The 21,118-nt window shown below is 38.1% G+C and overlaps 1 protein-coding gene across 1 annotated transcript in view; it reads left to right on the top strand.

The window, feature by feature from the left end:
* Positions 1–17,934, top strand: part of tgfbr1b (transforming growth factor, beta receptor 1 b) — an 88,938-nt gene extending 71,004 nt beyond the window's left edge. The window contains exons 7-9 of the mRNA XM_007233388.4: positions 2,869–2,993; positions 3,414–3,544; positions 10,264–17,934. Coding sequence (XP_007233450.3) covers positions 2,869–2,993; positions 3,414–3,544; positions 10,264–10,389 — 382 coding nt within the window. The 3' untranslated portion in view covers positions 10,390–17,934. The remainder of the gene's footprint in view (positions 1–2,868; positions 2,994–3,413; positions 3,545–10,263) is intronic.
* Positions 17,935–21,118: the final 3,184 nt, after the last annotated feature.

The raw sequence follows: 21,118 nt of genomic DNA on the forward strand, positions 1-21,118 counted from the left end.
TACAATTAGTGCGAAATAATGGAAAAAAGCCACATAAAAATGCAATATATACAGTGTATAGTCACTGTCCAATGAAAAACATGTATCTCCAAAACAACACTTTTAATGAAAGTCAATGTAAAAAGAGTTTATTTTAGATCATTTTTAAGTATTTCTGTTTTTCCGTTCATTAAGAAATTTTGAGACAGTGTAAGTGACAGTTTGTCTGTTCAAATTATGGGGTAAACTAAAAATCAACTAAAATAAAGATACTTTTTCATTGGTTTTCATTGGACAGCTTCGATATACACACCCAGTAAAACTGATGCAACATATCTTATCTGGGTCTAATCTCTCAAACCACCTCAAGAGTCCAATTTGACAAGTGCAGTATGAACACATAATTTAATTATTTCAAGTACCAGTTCCTGTACAACCAAAACACCAGTAATAATTGCTGCAGATGAAGTAAATTTGCCTATTCTGAGACACCATTAATTGTTTATCACCATTGATTATAGACATATTTGACCATGTGTAAATGCATGTGGTTAAAATCTTAAACAATATACAACAATCCAGATAGTATTAACATGAAGTGACCAGGTGTAAACAGTGTTATTTTGATTATTTCATACATTTTAAACCAGTTTCTACAGATGGCATTGCCCATTCTGACGAGGATTTTTTTGTACTCTGATATTTTACTGTTTTTAAGTGAAATCAAATATGTATTGACTGTAGTGACATTTTTATGGTCAAGCTGTCCTTACTTTAAATCTGAATTATTGCATATATATGATATAACCACACCATTTTTCATTTTGGTATAAAATCAGTATATGTTTCACTTGAATAAACACACTTTTTAAAAATAAAATAAATATTTCAGATACTATGGTACAGTATAGATAGTTTACACTGTTGACTGCTTTCCGCTGTTTATCAGCTGCTGTGCACCGCTTATTTTAATCAGTGTCTTGCTCTCCTTCAGACACATTGCTCTGGACTTATTTAATAGATTTCATTCCTCGCTCTCTTGCAAACAAAACTGAAACTATCTGAAGAATAGCCTTTCTGCACATTTTCAGTGCATACTCATTCTGAATCTTACCACATAGTCTAATTCAGGGATCCCACTGCTCCCAGCAGACATGATTCAGCATACGAACTAATAAACAAACCCTTCCTGTTGTGAACTGGGTGTGTCAGAGCAGAGAAATCACTGCCACAAGCGGGGCGGGACCACTGATCTAATCTAGCTGTGTAGAATAGTAAAGTAGAGGTCTGCTGGTCCAGATCCCTTCACAATATCTGGAGGCATGGGACTAAATTAATATTTTGTCAATTTTAGACACATTCTCATTCTATTTATATATTCTCTCTCTCTCTCTCTCTCTCTCTCTCTCTCTATATATATATATATATATATATATATATATATATATATATATATTTTTTTTTTTTTTTTTTTTTTTTTATTATTATTATTATTTACAGGAACACATGCAGAATTATTCTATAAACAAAAGGTGTTGAACAAAACAGAATATGTTACATGTATTTTATACTTTAGATTCTTGTAAGAAATTATATGTAGCTTTGAGGACAGATCTGCAGACCCTTGGTATTTTGAAGCTCAGTGTCTTCATGTGGTAGAGTCACCTGGTATAGTTTTCTCAGCGTCTTGAAGGAAGGAGTTCCAGGAGGTGCTGAACAATAGTTGCTGCTTTTCCTTCACCATCTCATTGGGTGATCCCTCTGGTTTGGTTTCTATCTAACTTAACTTAACTTAATCTAATTTAATATGTGTCCCTTAATTTTGAAAATAAATTAAATAAGGAAACACATTGAATGAGGAGGTGTGTGCAAACTTTAGGGTTGTTGATGAGTAAATTGACAGTGATTTTTTTTTATATTTTGTTTTGTAAAGTATGTGGCACTGCAGTTGAGACCAGGCCAAATATCTACAATTGCTGCCAATTTTTAGCATTATTTTGATGGATTGTTGACTAATCAAATCATTTCGCAATGGATCACACTTAAGAACTCATTGTAAAGTCAGAGATTTGCACTTCTTATAATTCAGTCAGAGCTGAAATACTCTGCTATATTCCGAGGAAAAAGACGAAAAGATGAATTCAATGGTGTGAAATACAGGGCAGCTCTCGGTTCATGTCGGGATATTAACGATTAGTGTGCTCGGGCCCAGAACACTCTGGCAGTGCCCCATCGGTTCCTTGCCTGGCCGAGGCATCATGGGATAGCCCAGCACTATCTGGGCTCAGGGCCCACGCTTGGCTCCACCTTGCCAGGCCCTGGAGTCTGTCCGGATAAATCAGACTCAAGGCTGTGACTTCATCCTCCTCTGAATTATGGGGGAGATTAGCCCGGCTAACACCCTTCCTTCCTGTGAAAGACTACAGAAAAATGCCAGTCGCGGCTTGCTGTTATCTCTTATGCTAACACCCCTCCACCCCCACTGCTGCTGAAGGAAAACAGTCCTCCTCTCAAGAGTAAAATTTGTTTGAGGAGGGTTCTTCACTCTGATTCGCAGACTGTGGAACGCGGATTGTTTTGTTTACAGGAAAATGCTGAAAGCTATCATTGAAAGCTTAGTTTTTAACTAGATTCAGAACTTGTTAGTATTTTGCATAATCACTCCGAAACTGCTTTCAGATTCCTAGTTTCCTGTTTTCCAAACAGCAGCAGCAGCAGAGCCAAATGAGTTTCTGCAATTAATTTCATATTTTCAAATGAGCTTCAGGTGACCCAAAGGGTGCATATTTGTTTTCGTAATTAAAAGAGCAGCATTTAAACCTGTTAAAGTTAAATTTGCGCTCTGCAGTTTTCCGTTTCAATTAAATTCTCCCAAATGTCTTCCAACAGGTATATGGCCCCAGAGGTACTTGATGATTCAATAAATATGAAGCATTTCGAGTCCTTCAAGAGAGCAGACATCTACGCCATGGGCTTGGTCTTCTGGGAAATCGCAAGCAGATGCTCTATTGGAGGTACCACCACTAAAATCAATCATTTTCACTGCATTAGTTTCATAATACACGCTTTTCTATATCCAATCTGTGCATCCTTCATTTATCCTTATGAATCCAGAATCAAGATTAAATTGCTGCTTACATATTCCAACCTGGCTGCCGCTCGTGTTTTGACGCAGACTGATTAAAGCATAAAAGATGACGTTCATTAAAAACACATTTTTATGCATTTATCAGCTGTAACACATTTGGTCAGATTGATGAATGTGTGTGTTAAAAGTAGCACAAAATATGTCAGCTTTAACTGGGACACAGATTTGTTTTTTTTTTGTGAGTGTGTTCCGTCCTTAACTGAACCCACTGCGTTTTTGCTCTGTTTAACTCTGTTGAATGGACTGTACTGGACATGTTTTGGCATAACACGGATGTTTTCCTCAGGCATTCACGAAGACTACCAGCTGCCGTATTATGACCTGGTGCAGTCAGATCCATCAGTGGAGGAAATGAGGAAGGTGGTGTGTGAGCAGAAATTACGACCCAACATTCCTAACAGGTGGCAGAGCTGTGAGGTATGTGCTCGTACCCTTCTAAAATCTTCATATTCATAGAGGAGCTGCAGCAGGAATTCAACAGATTTGTCAGAGTTGTTTATATAACCTTTATTTAACCTACATTCATTTTGTTCTTAGTGTTTAGTTTGTTATAAAAGTGCAGTACGGTCTGAGTATTGACTGTAGAATTGACTGTAGCATTGACAGCCTACTAATGTTGGCCGTTTTTTTTTTTTTTTTTTACATTTTCTGTTTATTACCTGGAGTAGCTGAGTTATAGTCGTTTTTTCTATTTTATGGGTGATCCTCTGTGATTTTATTCCCATACTGAAAGACCATGTATGTGTTTTTTTTTTTTTTTCTTCTCAGTTGTCCTATGAGAAAATTACAGGCTGAATTATCTACTGTTTTTCACTGAACTCGTGGTCGTCTAGTAATTTTAGTCTCATCCGGACTCATCTCTGAGTTTCGTCTCCTTGCGTTTAGTAAAATAGCTATTTGTCCACCTCCACGCACCGTAATTACACTTTGGGAGCGCGTGAGATCCACATAAACACAACAGCGAGTGGAAATGGAGGAGCTACTGATCGCAATGTCATGTGACCGAGAAAGCCAGAAAAACTCACTGGTCCTCCTGTTTTTTCAATTGTAGTCTGGATACAAGAGTTTTATCATTGAGTAGAAGTGTGAAATTTTTTTACAGACACCCCCCGAGAAACTAATCCCCTCCAGAAAGGGCTAAGTATTTTCAGTAAGTCTAATATTGGCGTAAAAAGGCCATTTGTAGTTAGCAAAGTCAGACCTGCACTTTTCTGTGGAAATGGGTGGAACTTATTGTATCTAATCAATGTGCAAAGTATTGCCAAGAAGATAGGACTCTCTGCAGCAAATAAATTAAAACTTTTGGCAGCATGCTAAATTCCAAATGCTAGAGGGGTATAAAACCCTTAGCATTGAGCTGTGTAACAGTGGAGCAATACTTTTGAGATGAGTTGGCGAGCTCGGGATGAGCTGGGTTGTTGATCATCCAACATCCTGCAATCATATCCTCTAACAATGATCCAAAGTCTAGTAAAAAGCCTTCCCTGGACAATAGAGTCTGTTACTCCCAGGAGGATAAAATCCTTTTTATTAAAATAGCCTTGATCTCTAGAGTAACAATGCAGATGTGCTGGTACTTTTGTCCATGTATAGTGTAACTTTTTGAGCTTTTTTTTTTTAGCTTTTGAATTATTTTGTGTGTATATGATGTAATTAGATCCATTCTGTCGCTGCCACCTTTAACAATATACTTATTACTGAAGCTCATATCATAATAACGTTTGAAACAAGTTCGCTAACAATTGGTCATATAGCCCTTGTCCAAGGTCTTTCACTGAAATCACCACATCCTCGCTCCAGGCGCAGGAGCTGCCCCTCCCAGGAGACGCCGCATTGTGGAATATCCGATCTCTATTCTGATCCAATAGAAATTCCCACATGTGTGTTCTGCGCTGTCATTATATATGAGCTGCTCTTTCGTTTGAGCCAGACCGCAGTCCCCGCGAGAGCGCCATGCGAGAAAGTGTATGCGCTCCCGGTTTTTTCAGCTCTCTCAGGTTTCCTTCCTCCACCGCTGCCCATCATCTATCAAGCTAGCAGCAGGCGTGCTCTCCGCTCCGCCTTTATTGGTGTCCTTTTTATTACGCGGGAAGTGACACAATTAGATCAGGCTTCATGCTCGATAATGTAATTCCGTAATCTAATCTGGCTCTGCTAAAGCAAAACGGCTGCCATTTGTTTATCAGGAGGTGCACTCGCAGCCTCAAACAGACTTTGTGCTGGTTTCTGCTGGGGTTGTAAATAAATCAAATTTTTATTGCTATCGTGATTTGTGACGTCTTCCAGGAAAAAATCTTGGGAATAACAGCAAACACAAACTGCTCTTCACACTGCACACCGTCATGTGATGCTCTGGAGGCAGAGAGAGGTAGAGTGAGGTGAGGTAGACTTAGGCAGATTAAGGTAGTGTGAAGTAAGTTGAGGTAGAATGAGTCAGAGTGAGGTGAAGTGAGACATATTTAGGTAAAGCAAGGTATTGTGCGGTAAAGCGAGGCAGAATGAGTTAGAGAAAAGCAAAATGATGAAAAGTGAAGTAGTGTGAGGTACAGTGAGGCAGAATGAGGTAGAATTAAGCAGACTAAGATCGTGTGAAGTAAAATGAGGTAAAGTGAGGCAGATTCAGTTAGAGTAAGGTATTGTGAGGGAAAGTGAGGCATAAGGACATAGAGCAAAGCAGAATGGGTTAGCGAAAGGTACAGTGAGTGAGGTAGTATGAATTAGAGAAAGACAAAATGATGTAATGTTAGGCAGTGTGAGGTCCAGTGAGGCAGAATGAGGTAGAGTTAAGCAGAGTAAGATAGTGTAAAAGTAAAATGAGATACAATGAAGTGGAGTGAGGCAGATTCAGGTAGAGTAAGGTAAAACGAGGCAGAATGAATTAGAGAAAGACAAACTGATGTAAAGGGAGGTAAGGTAGTGTGTTGTACAGTGAGGCAGAATGAGGTAGAGTTAAGCATATTAAGGAAGTAAAGTGAGGTAGAATGAATTAGAGCAAGGTAGAGTGAGGCAGATTCAGGTTACAGTGTGGTATTGTGAAGTAAAGCGAGGTAAAATGATGTAAAGTGTTGGGTACAGTGAGGCAGAATGAGGTGTAAAGCAAGGCAGAATAATGTAGTCAGTTACAGTGAAACAGAATAAGATGGTTGAAGGTACTTTGAGGCAGAATGAGGTAAAACAAGGCAGAATCATGTAGAGTGAGTTTCAATGAAGCAGAATAAGGTAGTTTGAGGTACTTTGAGGCAGAATGATGTAAAACAAGGCAGAATAATGTAGTGAGTGACTGAAGCAGAATAAGGTAGTTCAAGGTACTTTGAGGCAGTAGGGGGTAAAACAAAGCAGAATAATGTAGAGCAGGGATGGGCAACTGGCGGCCCGGGGGCCGCACACGGCCCTCGTCATCACTCAGTGCGCCCGCGAATAGATCAAAAATAATTTCATAATTTCATAATTAAAAAAATAAAATAAAATAAAACGTAATTCTACTTTTGACCGCTAGAGGGCGCTGCCAAACAACCACGAAAATTGACATTGACATCCAGTCCATTGTGAGCCAGCAGGCCAAACCACAGCTCTCTCATTAGCTTCAATAAATGTTGGGCCTCTGTGGTCTAGTTTTCTGCTATTATTGAATGAGCTATTTGCAATCAGTTTTTAAATCTTTTTTGTTCTTTGTTATAAATGAGTTCAAATGCCTTTTGCACTTTTATAAGCAAATGTTTTGTCCTTGTTGCTTATGAAGGACTTGTTATAATGAACTTATTTTACACAGAGGAACTACTGTATTTGCAATCAGTTTTTTAAGCAAACTTTTTGTTCTTTGATATGAAGGACTTCCTTTTTGCACTTTTTTTAAGCAAACGGTTTGTCTTTTGCCGTATTAAAATGCATTAATATGCAGAAAATAGTTGTTGATAAATGTTGGTGCTGTAAACATACAGATATAAATTCATATAAAATTTGTTCTTATTGAAAATCATTTGTAGCGTTTTTCATATTCAATTATTTGAAGTGAGAGGTTATGTGGCCCTCCAATGGTCATGCTGAAAAAAATGTGGCCCTCTCCATCATGGAAGTTGCCCATCCCTGATGTAGAGTGAGAGACAGTAAAGCAGAATAAGTTAATTTGAGGTACTTTGAGGCAGAATGAGGTAGCGTAATATCTTACACTCTTAAGCTGTGAGATATGGGTTTATTGTAAAGCTCAGGGATAGACTGCAGCGTTCCCGGGGTGTGACTCTCGTGCCCCTCGTGCAGGGAATGCGTGCACTGTTTAGTGGAGTAATGTAAACAGATGGTGCATCGGTATTCTGCTTGTGTTTTACGGCTCAGGTTGTAAACTCAGCCTCCCTTGCCTATGCCTGACTCTCTGACTCGCTGAGCCGGGGCTTAGCTGAATTTTCCAGCATTCTGACCGAACTGAGATTTCAGCTACAGATCTAGTAGCACCTCCGGCTTCACCAGCGCTCATTATCAGATACCTGACTTTAATGACCTCTCAGAGGAGCTCACTCTCAATTTAACCTGGGTTTTTGTAGTGTGGACAGGCGTTTCTTGCTTTTTGTGTTTCCATGTGAGAGAGGACACATTTAGAGTGTGAAACTGTTTAAACCACACTCTCTTTTCAGATCTACCCATTTTTTGGGGGGAGAGACTACCCAATAATTGGCTTTAGATACTGACATAATGTAGATTTGTTGTGTTAAAAGTGCAAAAAAATGTTGAATGCTCACCACCTCACCCCCGACTCCCCAACCCGTCCCAAAATGACTAGATGGAGATCTATCATTCCAGAGAACACAGTGTCACTGCTCCACAGCTCAATGCTGGGGGGCTTTATACCCCTCTATCCTGCCAATAGGTTCATATTTATCGGCTTCATTCTATTTAATCCTATTTCCTCTACAGGGACTAGACAACCTGTGCCAGCAATAGTGCTAATGAATTATTTAAAAGGGATGTTCCCAGACATTTGGACATGTAGTTTATTAAAATGTATAAATAGTAAGTATTTGGCTTTTGGATTCATTTGTTTGTTTTATTTGGGGAAAAAGAACATTTATTTCCTCGGGCAAGATATTATAATTTTGTTATTGTAGGGACTTATCAGTCATCTGCATATTTCAGCCAGCCTTTTGTTCAAAACCAATACATGCTTCTTTATTTTATTATTTTCTAGTTTTAGCATTTGTGAGGTGGATTAATTATGTCTGTCTTCCTCTGTCCACCTTTGTGTCCATCTAGTTTTCAATCTGTTCATCTCTTCGTCAGTCCTTGTATCTCTCCAATATTCCTTCAGTCTAACTGCACCTCTCTGTCTATCTGTAAATCTGTTTGTGTATCTATTGAATCATCTGTCTGTGCCTCTACGTTTCATCTATCTATCTATCTGTCTGTCTGTCTGTCTGTCTGTCTGTCTGTCTGTCTAACTGCCCATATATTGATCTGTCCATCGTCCATCTGTTTATCTATATATCTATCTGTAAATCTGTTCATCTATCTATTGAATCATCTGTCTGTCCCTCTACGTTTCATCTATCTGTCTGTCTGTCTGCCCATATATTGATCTGTCCATCAGTCTATCTGTTTATCTATATATCTATCTGTCCATTTCTGCATATATATATATATCTGTCTTCTTCTCCATCTGTCTGTCTATATATTTTATCGGTGTGTTTAATAAAAGCTGCTGTTCTTCTGTAACAGCTCCAGTAGCTCCTTCTGCATTATTGCTCAGTACTCTGTGTACTCTTCCTCTTATCAGAACAACAGCACTCTATACGTATTCTCACAGAATGCAGGATTAGATGTAAGAAAACAGTGAAAGAAAATAAGCTGAGACCATCCCTCCATACAAAATCTCAACAAATCCGTTACACATCCTGGTCTAGCTTATGTATTCCTCAGCTCCCTCTGCAGGTTTTCAGTGGAGTCCAACTCACAGGACTGCTGCAGCGGCTTCTGCTAAAGCTTAATTCAGTGGTCACTGAACCTTTTTCTTGTGTGGATTTATTCAGAGTTAGGCTTTGGATCATTGCTCTTCTTGAAGATCCAGCTTTGGCCTTACTGTATTGTCCCCTGGCAGAGGCAGCTTTGATTTTTCCTTTACAATAGAAAGAAAATCAGTTCCAAAAATAAATAAATAGATCAATGAAAATAAATCACTCATGCACCATCATACGCTTCCTAAAAACAGACTTGATTTCTTTCTGTATGACTCTTCTCTTTGGTTTGTGTTGTCAGAATGCTCTATTTTTGTCTCATTTGTCAAAAGAACCGAGGTGATCAAAGTTCCAGTGATGTTCAGTGAACTCCAGGCGCTGATATCCTGACAGTACTGAGCTTCTGGCATGTTACGCTCTTGGCACTGGTCCAATAGTTTCAGATTTCTTTGTTTTTTTCCTAATAGTGGAGATCAGAGATGTTGATGTTTGAAGCTTTTGAAGATTTTTATAGCTGCTGCTTGGTTTATTTATGTCATTGTTCTGTTTCAGAGAATAATTTCTTATTAAAACTGTAAACTAGAGGGATTGATACTCTGAATGCACGGCTTCTTAGTGGTTTAGATCAGTAAATTTGGAGAATTGTGTACATCGTTGCTGTTAGCTTGTTTATTCAGTATTGTGATTTTCCTTTTTTTGACATAATGTTTTTTTCAATTTGTCAGTTATTTGTTGTGGCAGTATTTTGTGTCAGAATTTCATGATTAATGAACCAATAGAAAAGCTGGAAAGCTTGGAAGTTATTTTCTTGCAGTATTATTATTTTTTATAAAATCACTGTTCTTTACAAAATAGACAGAGATTTTCTGCTTGTATTAAATGTTTATTTAGTCTATTTATGTATATTAATATTTACTATATATAGTATATATTTGTAACACAATAATATATATTGTTATCTCAAAAATGAACTAGAATATTATAATATCAGGGCCATGGAATTTAGGGTCATATTGCCAACCCCAAGTAAATGCCCTAGTTAATAAGATCATTATGATGATAAGCTTCAGCCTCAACAGCAGACTAAAGTGAATCACTTTATCACTCATATACAGGTTTTTTTTAATTTTACAGTGTGTAGTGTCTCTCTCTGCTGATGCTGACGTGTTCGTGTTTGTCTTGCTTGTTTCTGTTCAGGCTCTGCGGGTGATGGCTAAGATCATGAGGGAGTGCTGGTACGCTAACGGGGCGGCCCGCCTCACCGCCCTGCGGATCAAGAAGACCCTGTCCCAGCTCAGCCAGCAGGAGGGCATTAAAATGTAGGCCGGAGAGCCGGAGGAGGCACTCACCTTAGCGTCTTATTGATTTTTTTTTTTTTTTTTTTTTTTTTTTTTGTCCTTTTTCTATTTTTTTTCTTTTTTAAATATCTTTATTATAAAGGTCATCGGTATTGTTGTTATTATAATCCGTGGTTATTGCATTACAACTCTATGTCCTCCAAGATGGAGTTGGAGACGTAGAGAGAGGACTTTGAGCACTATGAATGAAGGTTTGTTTGGACTTTTTTTTTCTTTTTTTCTTTTTAAACTCTGGCTTTGACTGAGACTGAGCTTGCCGCTGAAACCTCACTCTGGACTTGTGAGACTGAAGAAACTGAAGGACTCTTCTTTTTTTTTGGAGCCTCACGTCTAGACGAGCATGCCGCGGTAAACCCGCGCCCGTTTTCGGTTGGATCTCTTTTGCCTTTCTCCTCATCTGTCCCGGAACTGGCTGAGATGTTTTATATATTGAGAGAAGCGGCAGACGCTGTTAGACAGTGATTTAGGACTTTTGTGCAGGTCATAACTCGCGGAGGCACCGTCGTGAATTAAATATTCATGCCAGTGTTTTCGGCTGTGGCTTCTGCTGCCGGTCAGGGCTGGGTTCACTGAGGATCCGCTGAGAGATGGAGTGATTTCCTCCTCCTCCTCCTCCACTACCTTCTCCTCCTGACTTTGGTCATTCAGTGGTCAGGTAGATGTTATATATGTATATTGTATTTCTTTCAGTTTGCACCTTTTGTGTTTTCTCCTCCTCTCCTAGTCACTGTTTATTTTTTATAATTAAGTTTTTATTAAGTTTTTATTAAGGGTTTTTTTTTTGTTTCGTTTTTTCGGCCAACAAACTGGACATGACCTCATTCAGTCTTGGCAAACATGCTGCGACATATGCAATATAGATAAATCCTATCTATTTTCTATCGTAAAACGTTCTGCTACTACTACAACAGTTCAACAGCTTCGATGACAACCACGCCCTCCAAGCCAGGTGTTACCGGAAAGTGCCACTGCTTTAAACCGACCATCCCTCATCATGTGGATCGGTCCCTTCACTTGGCTGTCCGTTGAAACGTTGTAATGTAAGGACGACGCTCGCAGAAGGACAGAGAAGGGTCCGCCACAGAGTTTCTGCCTCTCTTATGCACACGTAGCGGACGCCGGCGGGGGCCGTCGCACACAAAACAACTTGCTGGTGCCATTTTTCTTCCATTAATACAGTACATCACCAACATCATGATCATCATCATAATTGTTGTCATTGTTGTCATCATCATCATAGTCTAATTCTACGATGCAGCATTGAGGGACGTACTTTTCAGGTCATCCTCAGTAATGTAGACCACCGACCCTTGTCTCTTACGGGCGTGGTGAATGCACATTGGGGATTGGCCGAGCGCCACGTCATCCGCCTGCCCGTCCTCTACAGAGCAGTCGTACAGTTTTCTTTTTCTTTTTTTTCCCCTTACGATTTTTCTAAAAGAGGATGCTGCTGCAGGACCTGACCTGGCCACGCCGGCTCATTCCCTCACCACCCCCTCAAAACGCAGACTGTTCTGTTCCCACCTGAAACAGTTTGTTAAGCGTATTATGATGGACAGTTACTACAGGATGAGTAAACCAAGCTACTCTCACAGACTCTCACAACAAACTGTCGCTTTATGCGGAAGACTTAAAAAAAAAAAAAAAAAAACTATGAAAACTATACAAAAATGAGCGCTCTGGTGCGCTCATTCGGATGTTTGGAGTCGAACACATCAGCATTACTCAAGTTGCCCTGTAAAGAAATGTATTTCTCGTGTTTTCATGTATTTCTCTTTTGTCTTACGTCCGTCTTTTGTTTGTTTTCAGTGTTTCAGCAAAGATGGTGGGGTACATTCTTTTTGATTCTTTGAAATATATATATATATATATAGCAAACAGGTTACATTACTAAGCCATAGATCTTCCAACATTTTATGGCAACTTGTTGTGTAGAATGTAAAAAGGAAAAAAAAAACACACACACACAAATCCTGTTGACTGCTCCAAACCTCCAATGAGCAAGCAAGCCTTAAGGGACCAATAGAATTGGGGTCGATTTGTAAAAAAAAAAAAAAAAAAAATTGGTGATTGATATTTACAGGGAAGGACTGAAATGTAGCACCAGATCTAGCATTTCTTTTCTATTTCTGTGGAAGGAATACTTTATTGCCACACAAATGAGCCTGCACTCTGAGACGCAAACCTGAAGCATGAAATTCATGAATATTGCTTAATGCAAACATGTGCATATTGGGATGAAATTATTGACTTAATGAGAGAATTGACTGTGGAATACCAGCCTTTTTTAGTTACTGAAGATACAGTGCTGGTTAAAGGATGGTATTAGACAGGACAAGACAAGATTAACCTCATCAATTTGTTTTATTAATTAGTCTAAACTCAATTTTCTTTTAGTTTGGTTCAGTTCGGTTTGGTTTGGCAGTTTATGGTGAATCGTAAGTAAAGAAAGTCCACTGACCAAGATGGCTTCTGCATAAGCATGCATGTTGACTGTAGGTAGATTTCCTAATATGTCATGTAATAATGCACAAGCCCTTCAAACCTTCAACCAAACATTAAGCTAAACAACGAAAGAAGAAAAGAAGCACGGTTATTAATTCAGCAATAACAACGAAAACGTGTTCATGTTTATTGGTGTGGCAATAGGGTGTTAATCTGTCTCGCATCTTTCCAGTGCTCACATACTCATGGATTGATGGATTGTATCCTAAAACAACCTGCGAGACCTCTGTCTATGTGTGCTCAGCTTGTTCCGTTATCAGGCTTCAAAACAAGCATTTGATGAACTGCAGTGTGCTTACAGAGTGAAACCCCATTCCTGAACACTCTTCTTCATTCCATGGTCCTTCTCGACCTGCACAGGCTAACCTTTCATCTTTCTTTTCATGTGTCAAATTCAGATTCTGCTCATAATTAAGCTTGGAAGCTTTCGTCAGGTGCCGTACCTGGTGGTGTTTTGTCTGTTACTCTGCTCTGCCTTACACTCTTACAAATGAAGGTGCTCCAAATGGTTCTGGTGTGAGAGATGCTGTAGAAGAACCATATTTTTCTTAAGTTCTTAAGAACCAGTGTACCCAGTTTTTGCTAAGAGTATGATATTCACCAATTCAACCATAAGAAACTGTTCTTTGGGCAGATATTTATACTCTTTTGGTTCCCAAATTTGGTCTGACCAAAGTTGGAATTCAATTTAACTATAGATGAGGCTCTAAGTGGTCCAGCAGATAGCCGTTTTAATTCATGCTGCTTCGCCATCAGCAGCCAGTGTCAGAGAGAGCACAATTGGCACAATTGCTCTTTCTAGGATAGTAGATGGTGAGGGAAGGTGCTCTCTCCCCTCATCACTCCTGGTGTGGTCAGTATAGGTGACTGTTAGTTGATGTGTCATCTTCCTCCTCGTAGTGTTGGGAGCATTACTCATGACTAGTGATGAGTGTGTTGGGTAACTCGCAATCCAAATTAATAATTAACAATAGCGGAGGATTAATTACCGATGTTCTGATAAAATTCGAATCCAATGCAATAGCTTGTGCAACTATAAAAAAAACTAAAAGGCACCTGGCAAAACAACTTGCAAAATCCAAACTAACTGGACCAAATATACAGCTCAAGAAAAAAAGAAGAGACCACTTAAAATGACGAGTTTCTTTGATTTTACCAAATTGAAAACCACTGGAGTATAATCAAGAGGAAGATGGATGATCACAAGCCATCAAACTAAGCTGAACTGCTTGAATTTTTGCACCAGGAGTAAAGGCATAAAGTTATCCAAAAGCAGTGTGTAAGACTGGTGGAGGAGAGCATGCCAAGATGCATGAAAACTGTGATTATATAGAAAAGAACAGTGATCATTTTACTTAATCATATACCAATAAATAAATCCAGAACTGTAAATGTAACAAAGATGTAAATCTTGTTGTGGTCTGGATTTTCAGGTGTTAAATTGCCTTAGGTCTTAAGGTTTTTTTCAGTTTACAAAGAATCATACAATTCTGCAGATTATAAACAACAAGAATCTGACCAACTTTATTAGAAAGTATTTGATGAATGAGCTCAATAATGGTTCTTGGTTCTATAAAATAAAAAAAAGTAGAGTGGTTGTTCTATAGCATTTCTCAAAACCCCATTTTAAGCACTTTTATTTTGATGAGTGTAAGATAGGTTTACTTATAGTGGAGCCCATGTGGAGTGTTTTTCTACACCAACCGAGCTAAAGACATGGATCACGTGTATGATCCCCATTCCAGGTCTTATGAATCAGTGCTGTTGGGTCAGTCACTGACGCACGCAATGAATGATTATTGTTATTATTATTATTATTATTATTATTATTATTATTATTATTATTACTTTTATTATTCTGTTTCAGGCCAGAAGGCACAGCTAACCTTCTGTTGTTGCTCCAGTGCAGTGATCTTTATTGTCTACTTCTGTTTTGTCGCACATGATTTCTGTTACGTGCTACTCGAGAAAATGTACAAATGAGTATGTATAAATATGTACATTGTAAATAGATATCTGCGTATATTTATACACAGGCAGCATATGAGAATATTATGGCCACCTTCATGTTTTTACATGAGTTGACTGTTTTGTCAGCTACACTGAGAATGTAGGAGCATTTTTTTGTAGTCCTATAATTAGAGACTGTAGTCCTGTGTTTCTCTGCATACTTTATTAATTATCTATTAATTATCTTTTTTCCTGTCTCCTTGTTCTTTAATGGTTAGGACCACACAGATATTTTTAATGGGTGTGTTGTGCTGGTACGAGTGGATCAGACTCAGCAGTGCTGCTGGTGTTCTTAAACACTGTCATTGTCTTTATTGGTCCTGTGTGGTCCTGGCCATTAAAGAACAGGGTGAAAGAAGTATAATACTACTGTCTGTAATTCTAGAACGACAAAAAGCTCTTATATCCTCAGTGGAGCTGATAAAAAGTGGACAATTAGTGTAGAAACTACAAGACGATGCTCAAAACATTCTGATATGACTGTGTATATGCATATGTATGTATGTATGTATGTAACTTGTCTGTTAGCCTTGTGGCCCTACGCCATGTACAGTTGGTCAAAAGAACCTGGACATTATAAAGGTGAAAGTTAACCCAATTCTGGTGCCAGGCAGTGCGCATCACCACTAGAGAGTATGACGAGCTAAAGTGGATAGGAAACAAAAAAAATAATAATAAAAAAAGGAAAAGAGGAAAAGAAGACAAGAGTACCTTGGAGAGAATGGGGAATGGGAGCTTAAATCGTACTTTCTGGGACAAACTATTTTTTCTACGACAACTTTTCCGTCTCCGCTCTCATGCCACTGCAGCTGTTACTGGGCCAACGTTCATCTTTGTCTGACACATTTCTGTCTTAAATCACCAGCAGCCTTTTTCTTTTTTTCGTTCCAAAATTCAGTGGTGACCTACTTAGCCGCAAAACATGCATATCCAGGTATTCCTCACAGTGACATGCAGGTATACTCTCGGCCTCGGCGGCCGAAAAACCGCACCAGCTATGACTTAACAGAAAAAAACCATACCGCTGCACCTCTGGTTCCATGCAAGCAGGGCGAAACTGAGGATTTGGTCGGATGTAAGGAAGGGAACGGCGTACCTTCGAGACGTCCCTTTCCTGGTCTGGTTCTCTCAGTCTCGCCCCTCCCCTTCTTCCCTATGTTGCCAATTTTCCTCTCGATGTCACCGACTTCTGTGCCTCCTCCTAACTCATCTGCACCCGTGGACATGGGCGAGAATACATTCATACCGGGAGATTGTATTATCAGATTATTAGATTATGTTGGTAGGTTCCGATAGACCGCGGCCGTGTTGTTCAGTAGCCAGTGCAGGTGACGGAGAGGTCATTTCAAGTCCCCTTAACCATGTGACCCAGACTCCAGCAAGCCCTCGGCTTTGTTAAAACATCGACGGAAAAAAAATAACGAACTGCTCTGTGTGCTTTTATGTCCTTGTTTCTGTTCCAGAACGTTCGCACACACACACAAAAAAAAGCAAAAGCCCAGTCCGTGGCTATTGTGTGTGTGTGCGGTCTAATTGAGGAGACGCAGACGTCTTGCCTGAACCGGGACGACGTGAATGTAAACCTGCTCAACATTCCCGCAGTGCGCCGCTAATTACAGCACAACTCACAGTGTGATTTCAATAAAGGTCATGCATACGTACGCCAGTCAAGTGCATCAACAGAAAAAACACACGGGTCTTTACACTTAGTTATGCAAATTTGTATGGCGACACAGTCCTCAGGCTTTCCGCTGGCAACCGCCAAGTTATTTATTGCAGTTCAATTATCACGTATCTATGCCAACATCCGGACACTGTGAGGAAGACCCTGGAGAGACGGTGACCCGGTAGCACCAAAAAAAAAAGAAGCAAAACATGACCAGATACGGATCTCAGAGAAAACAGACGGAAGAAAAAAAAAAAACACGGCGAGGAGTTCGGAAGCAGGAGTCTGGGTCACTGAAGAGAAGGACTGGGAAGCAAACCAAGGTGCTTTTCACTCGGTCAACGTGTGTGTGAGAGATTCTGTGTGTGTGTGTGTGAGAGAGAGAGATTGTGTGTGTGTGTATGTATGTGTGTGTTTGTAAGAGAGAGAGAGAGACTGCTGATTGTGGGTACGTTGTGGAAAGGTAGAAGAAAGCTTTATCAAGTTTTATTTGGTGCCTAAGTTTGACTATATTCTACGTTGTTGTTGTTGTTGTTGTTATTTTTGTTTATTCATGTTTTTTTTTATATTCCACTTAGAATGATGCACTGCATGAGACTGATTTCTAATGTTTGCATCATTTGCTTTTTAAAGAAATGATTAAAAGTAAGAAAAAAAATATGAAATGTTTAATTAATAAGTTTTAAAAAGGTCAGAAAAAAAAGAAATCCAGAGAAAAAAAATATACCTCCTCTGAAGACCAATGTGTTTTTACCTCAGTGTATATATTCTATTTGTTTACTTAAAAAGTTTGCAATTTTGTTTCTATGAAATGCTAAATTGAAGAATTTCACATTTTGTTTCAATGGTACTTTAATGTGGCATTGTGTTGTTTCTCGTGTCCAAACGGAATTTTTTTTCTTTGAACCATAATCTGTATTTCTCTTTTTTTTGGTTCTGTCCGAGTTGTAAGTGCTTTACAGACATCAAACTATGTCCTTTTAATGCCTCTTTCTCAACTATGTAGAAAAAAAATGCCTTGTGTACCTTTTTTTCTAAAAAAATAAGAAAAAATAACTAACAAAAAAAAGACGAGAAAACGGAAGGATAAAGTGATGGCCGGTGGTCAGTAGTGAATTGGTGGCTGAGAGAGCTCTCTCTCGTGTGGGGGGATACTGCTCTGTACCCCCACTTGATTTCTAAAGCATTATGTATAGACTTTTTTTTATAGTGTGTACAGAAGTACAAACGAACAACCATAGGAACATAGGGGAGTGACGCTGATGTGCCATTCTAACATAGTGGACTAGAAATGGGTGTGAATAAAAAGAAAAAAAAATGTTCAACTTTTATCTTCTTCTCTTTGTCTTTCTGTTTGTCTGTCACTTCTTGCTTGATTAGTGTTCACTTCACTGCAAAAAACTAAATCTTAGCAAGTGAAATTTTCTAAATTTAAGGCAATTAATCTTATTTTCTTATTTGATAAGACTTTTTGTCTTACTAAGCATTGTGTAAGTGTTAGATTATTTTGCTTATTTTAGGGATAATTATCTTAATCATTCTTACTTAGAATTTGTACATTATTTTAAGTAATTTGAACTCAAAATAAGCACATTCAAGCAGCAATCAAGTTATTCTGATTCTTGTGTCCAAAAACAGTGATTTTGTTTGCTTGATTTAGGTGTTACTTTACTTTTACTACTCATTTTGAGACTTTGCCATTGCGTTTTGTAAGAAATCTTACTAAGAAAATTTTGCTTACCCCATTGGCAGATAATTTTGCTTAATATACATATATTTGTCTTAATTTGCATATATTTTGTCTAGTTTTTGCCAATGGATTTTTTTGCAGCGTTGAATTTATTTCATAATTTACACATATTATCAAATAATCTCATGTCCTCACTTTATTTATTTTAAATAAGGGTGTTTCTACACCTGTAGTATATTTATTCTGATGTTTTTTTTTAAAACACCAAAAAAATTCCATCATACCTTGTGAGAATATTCTCTCCTCTCATTGGTCAGATCTGCCTGAGGGCAGGATTAAGAAAGTAAATACAGGAAGAAGGGACTGTTTTTTTTTTTTTTTTCTTTGGACTAGTGCAGATATTTAATATGAAGTAAAATCAGAGATAATATTTCTATATAGCTGTAGTAATTATCTGGCTAAACCTGCAGAATAAGGTAAGATCACGTTCTCATCACATCACTGCAGTTTTTTTGGAAACAGCACAAGTCCACTTCTTCTTGATATAAGTGCGATTACTGTATTCAAACATGTCCAAACAAATCGCATCAATAGAATCCAGTTTAACCAGACTAAAGAGTACTGGTGTAAACAGAACTTCTTTTCTTTTTCTTTTTCTTTTTTTTACTGTTGCTGTGATGTCACAAAAAACATTTTTACATACTTTGACATGATAAATTGTCAATTTTAATAAAAAGGTAATACAAATCCTGATTTACAAATGACATACATTTGAAGATGACACATTTCTTTAACATTTTAAGATTACGATTAAATAATATAATCGGCCATTGCTTGTGTGTAATTAGTTTTTTTCAATTTCTTTAATCTTCTGATGATGTATTTTATATTGATGCCAATTTTTTCCCTAATAACTCTTTGTGAGTTTATATACAGTTCCTAAACCAGACAGTAATGCAGGTGCTCAGGATGCTCTCTGCAGTCCCTCTGTAGAACATGGTGGAAGATGTGCTTTTCTCAGTCTACGCTGGACATAGAGGCATTTCTTCATCGCTACTTTGCTATAATGTGATTATCACACTATAGCTTTATGGAAATGTAAAATTGACATAAAAAACAGGCCTATTTTAGGACCATTTTCTAGAGCCTGACCAGACCCAAGTTTGAATTGGAAATCAAGTTGGGTTCAGACTCGGGCAGAGAATTTAATTTAAATTCTGGTAGTTTAAATGAAGTTACGATGTTTGCTATGAACTAAACGCACATTATGGGAGTTTCTGAGACAGTTAAAAATGAATAATAGATGGAAAAACGTTGATATAATAAATAGGCCGGGTTTAAGTAAAGTGAAACATTAAAGACGTTATTGTAAAGAGTCCAGGTCATCTCAGCACAGGCTGCAGCAGCAGCAGCAGTCACTGAGGCTTGAATGCTAATGGCTTTGTCTCTCTTACTTTGGCCATACAATATTCATGTGTTTTTAATTGGTCCTCGATTAGAATGCTAATTCAATCTTTTTGTATTGACCTCTCCAGCATCGACTTCCTCACCTCTCCCAGTATCTAATTCGCGGTGTAATTGATCGTGAAGTGTTTTAGGGATAGCTCTGTGAGCGGGGCCTCGCCGGGACTCGCTCGGCATCCGTTTCACTCATTGATTTGGGTGACACACCCAATTATTTTCATGGCTTCCAGAGCTGCCTTTAAGAAGTAGTTCGGTAAACTGAAACTGACAGTCAAAATGTGCCATTATCTGTTTCAGACTTCCGCTTAAGTTCTTACCCACACTACCCTCCCTCATCCGCAGACGTTTAGATACGCTCCAGCAGCCGAAACAAAAACAGCTCAGCTGTCTCACACACTCACACACACTGTCTCAAACAAAAAAACTTACCCAGTCTGATTAGACACTTTTTCCATGTGCTTTTTTTTCTTCATTGCCTCTGTTAAAGTCATACTTTAATCAAGCCTGAAAAACAGTGCAGGGTCAGTTCTGCCTTAAATTTTACAAAAAATACCTAAAATGTATCTCACCACATAAAACCTGTGTTCTGTAATAATGTTTTTCTTTACTGCCATGTGAATCTGCCATGTTATTCTGAACAGACTACCAGTTTTAAGCAATTTCTTGCTTCCTATGGTCTATTTCATATCTGTTCATTAATCATAGCCTATATTTAACTGGAATATTTAGCTTAATATCTTTTTGGTTAAAGTATGTTTATATTCTATAATTTATGTTAGATGTATAGTTCTTCTATGTTTTTTTAACGTTTTCTAATAGCTTGCGTATCAGTGCAGGATTAGCAAACTAAGAATTTCATTGTATAGTGTAACTGCCAGTTTACTGTAGGGTCGTACACATGACGCATATCTTGAATCTTTAAGAGTGTGAATCTTCAGTACTATTATACAACCTTTAAGTGATATATTTGGTACATGGTACAACATGTATTTTAAGAAAACTATAACATCTATAGGCAGCAACTATATATATATATATATATATATATATATATATATATATATATATATATATATATATATATATGTACAAATATATGTATGTATATATATGTATGTGTGTATATATATATATATGTGTGTGTGTGTATATGTGTATATGTATATATATGTATGGTTTAAAATATGTTTCCTGACCAAATCAAAAGTCACTACAAGTAAACCCTGGCCCACAGTTCAGTGATTAGGCAGCCCTGCATTAAATCATATCAAAATCTCTTATAATACTGCGACACTGCGGTCACTCCAGCCCTGCTACCAACCAGAGTCCTGCTTAAAGATAGACTAAAATAAACTGATT

Source organism: Astyanax mexicanus, chromosome 6 (assembly GCF_023375975.1).
Source record: "Astyanax mexicanus isolate ESR-SI-001 chromosome 6, AstMex3_surface, whole genome shotgun sequence".
In the NCBI taxonomy this organism is placed as follows: domain Eukaryota; kingdom Metazoa; phylum Chordata; class Actinopteri; order Characiformes; family Acestrorhamphidae; genus Astyanax; species Astyanax mexicanus.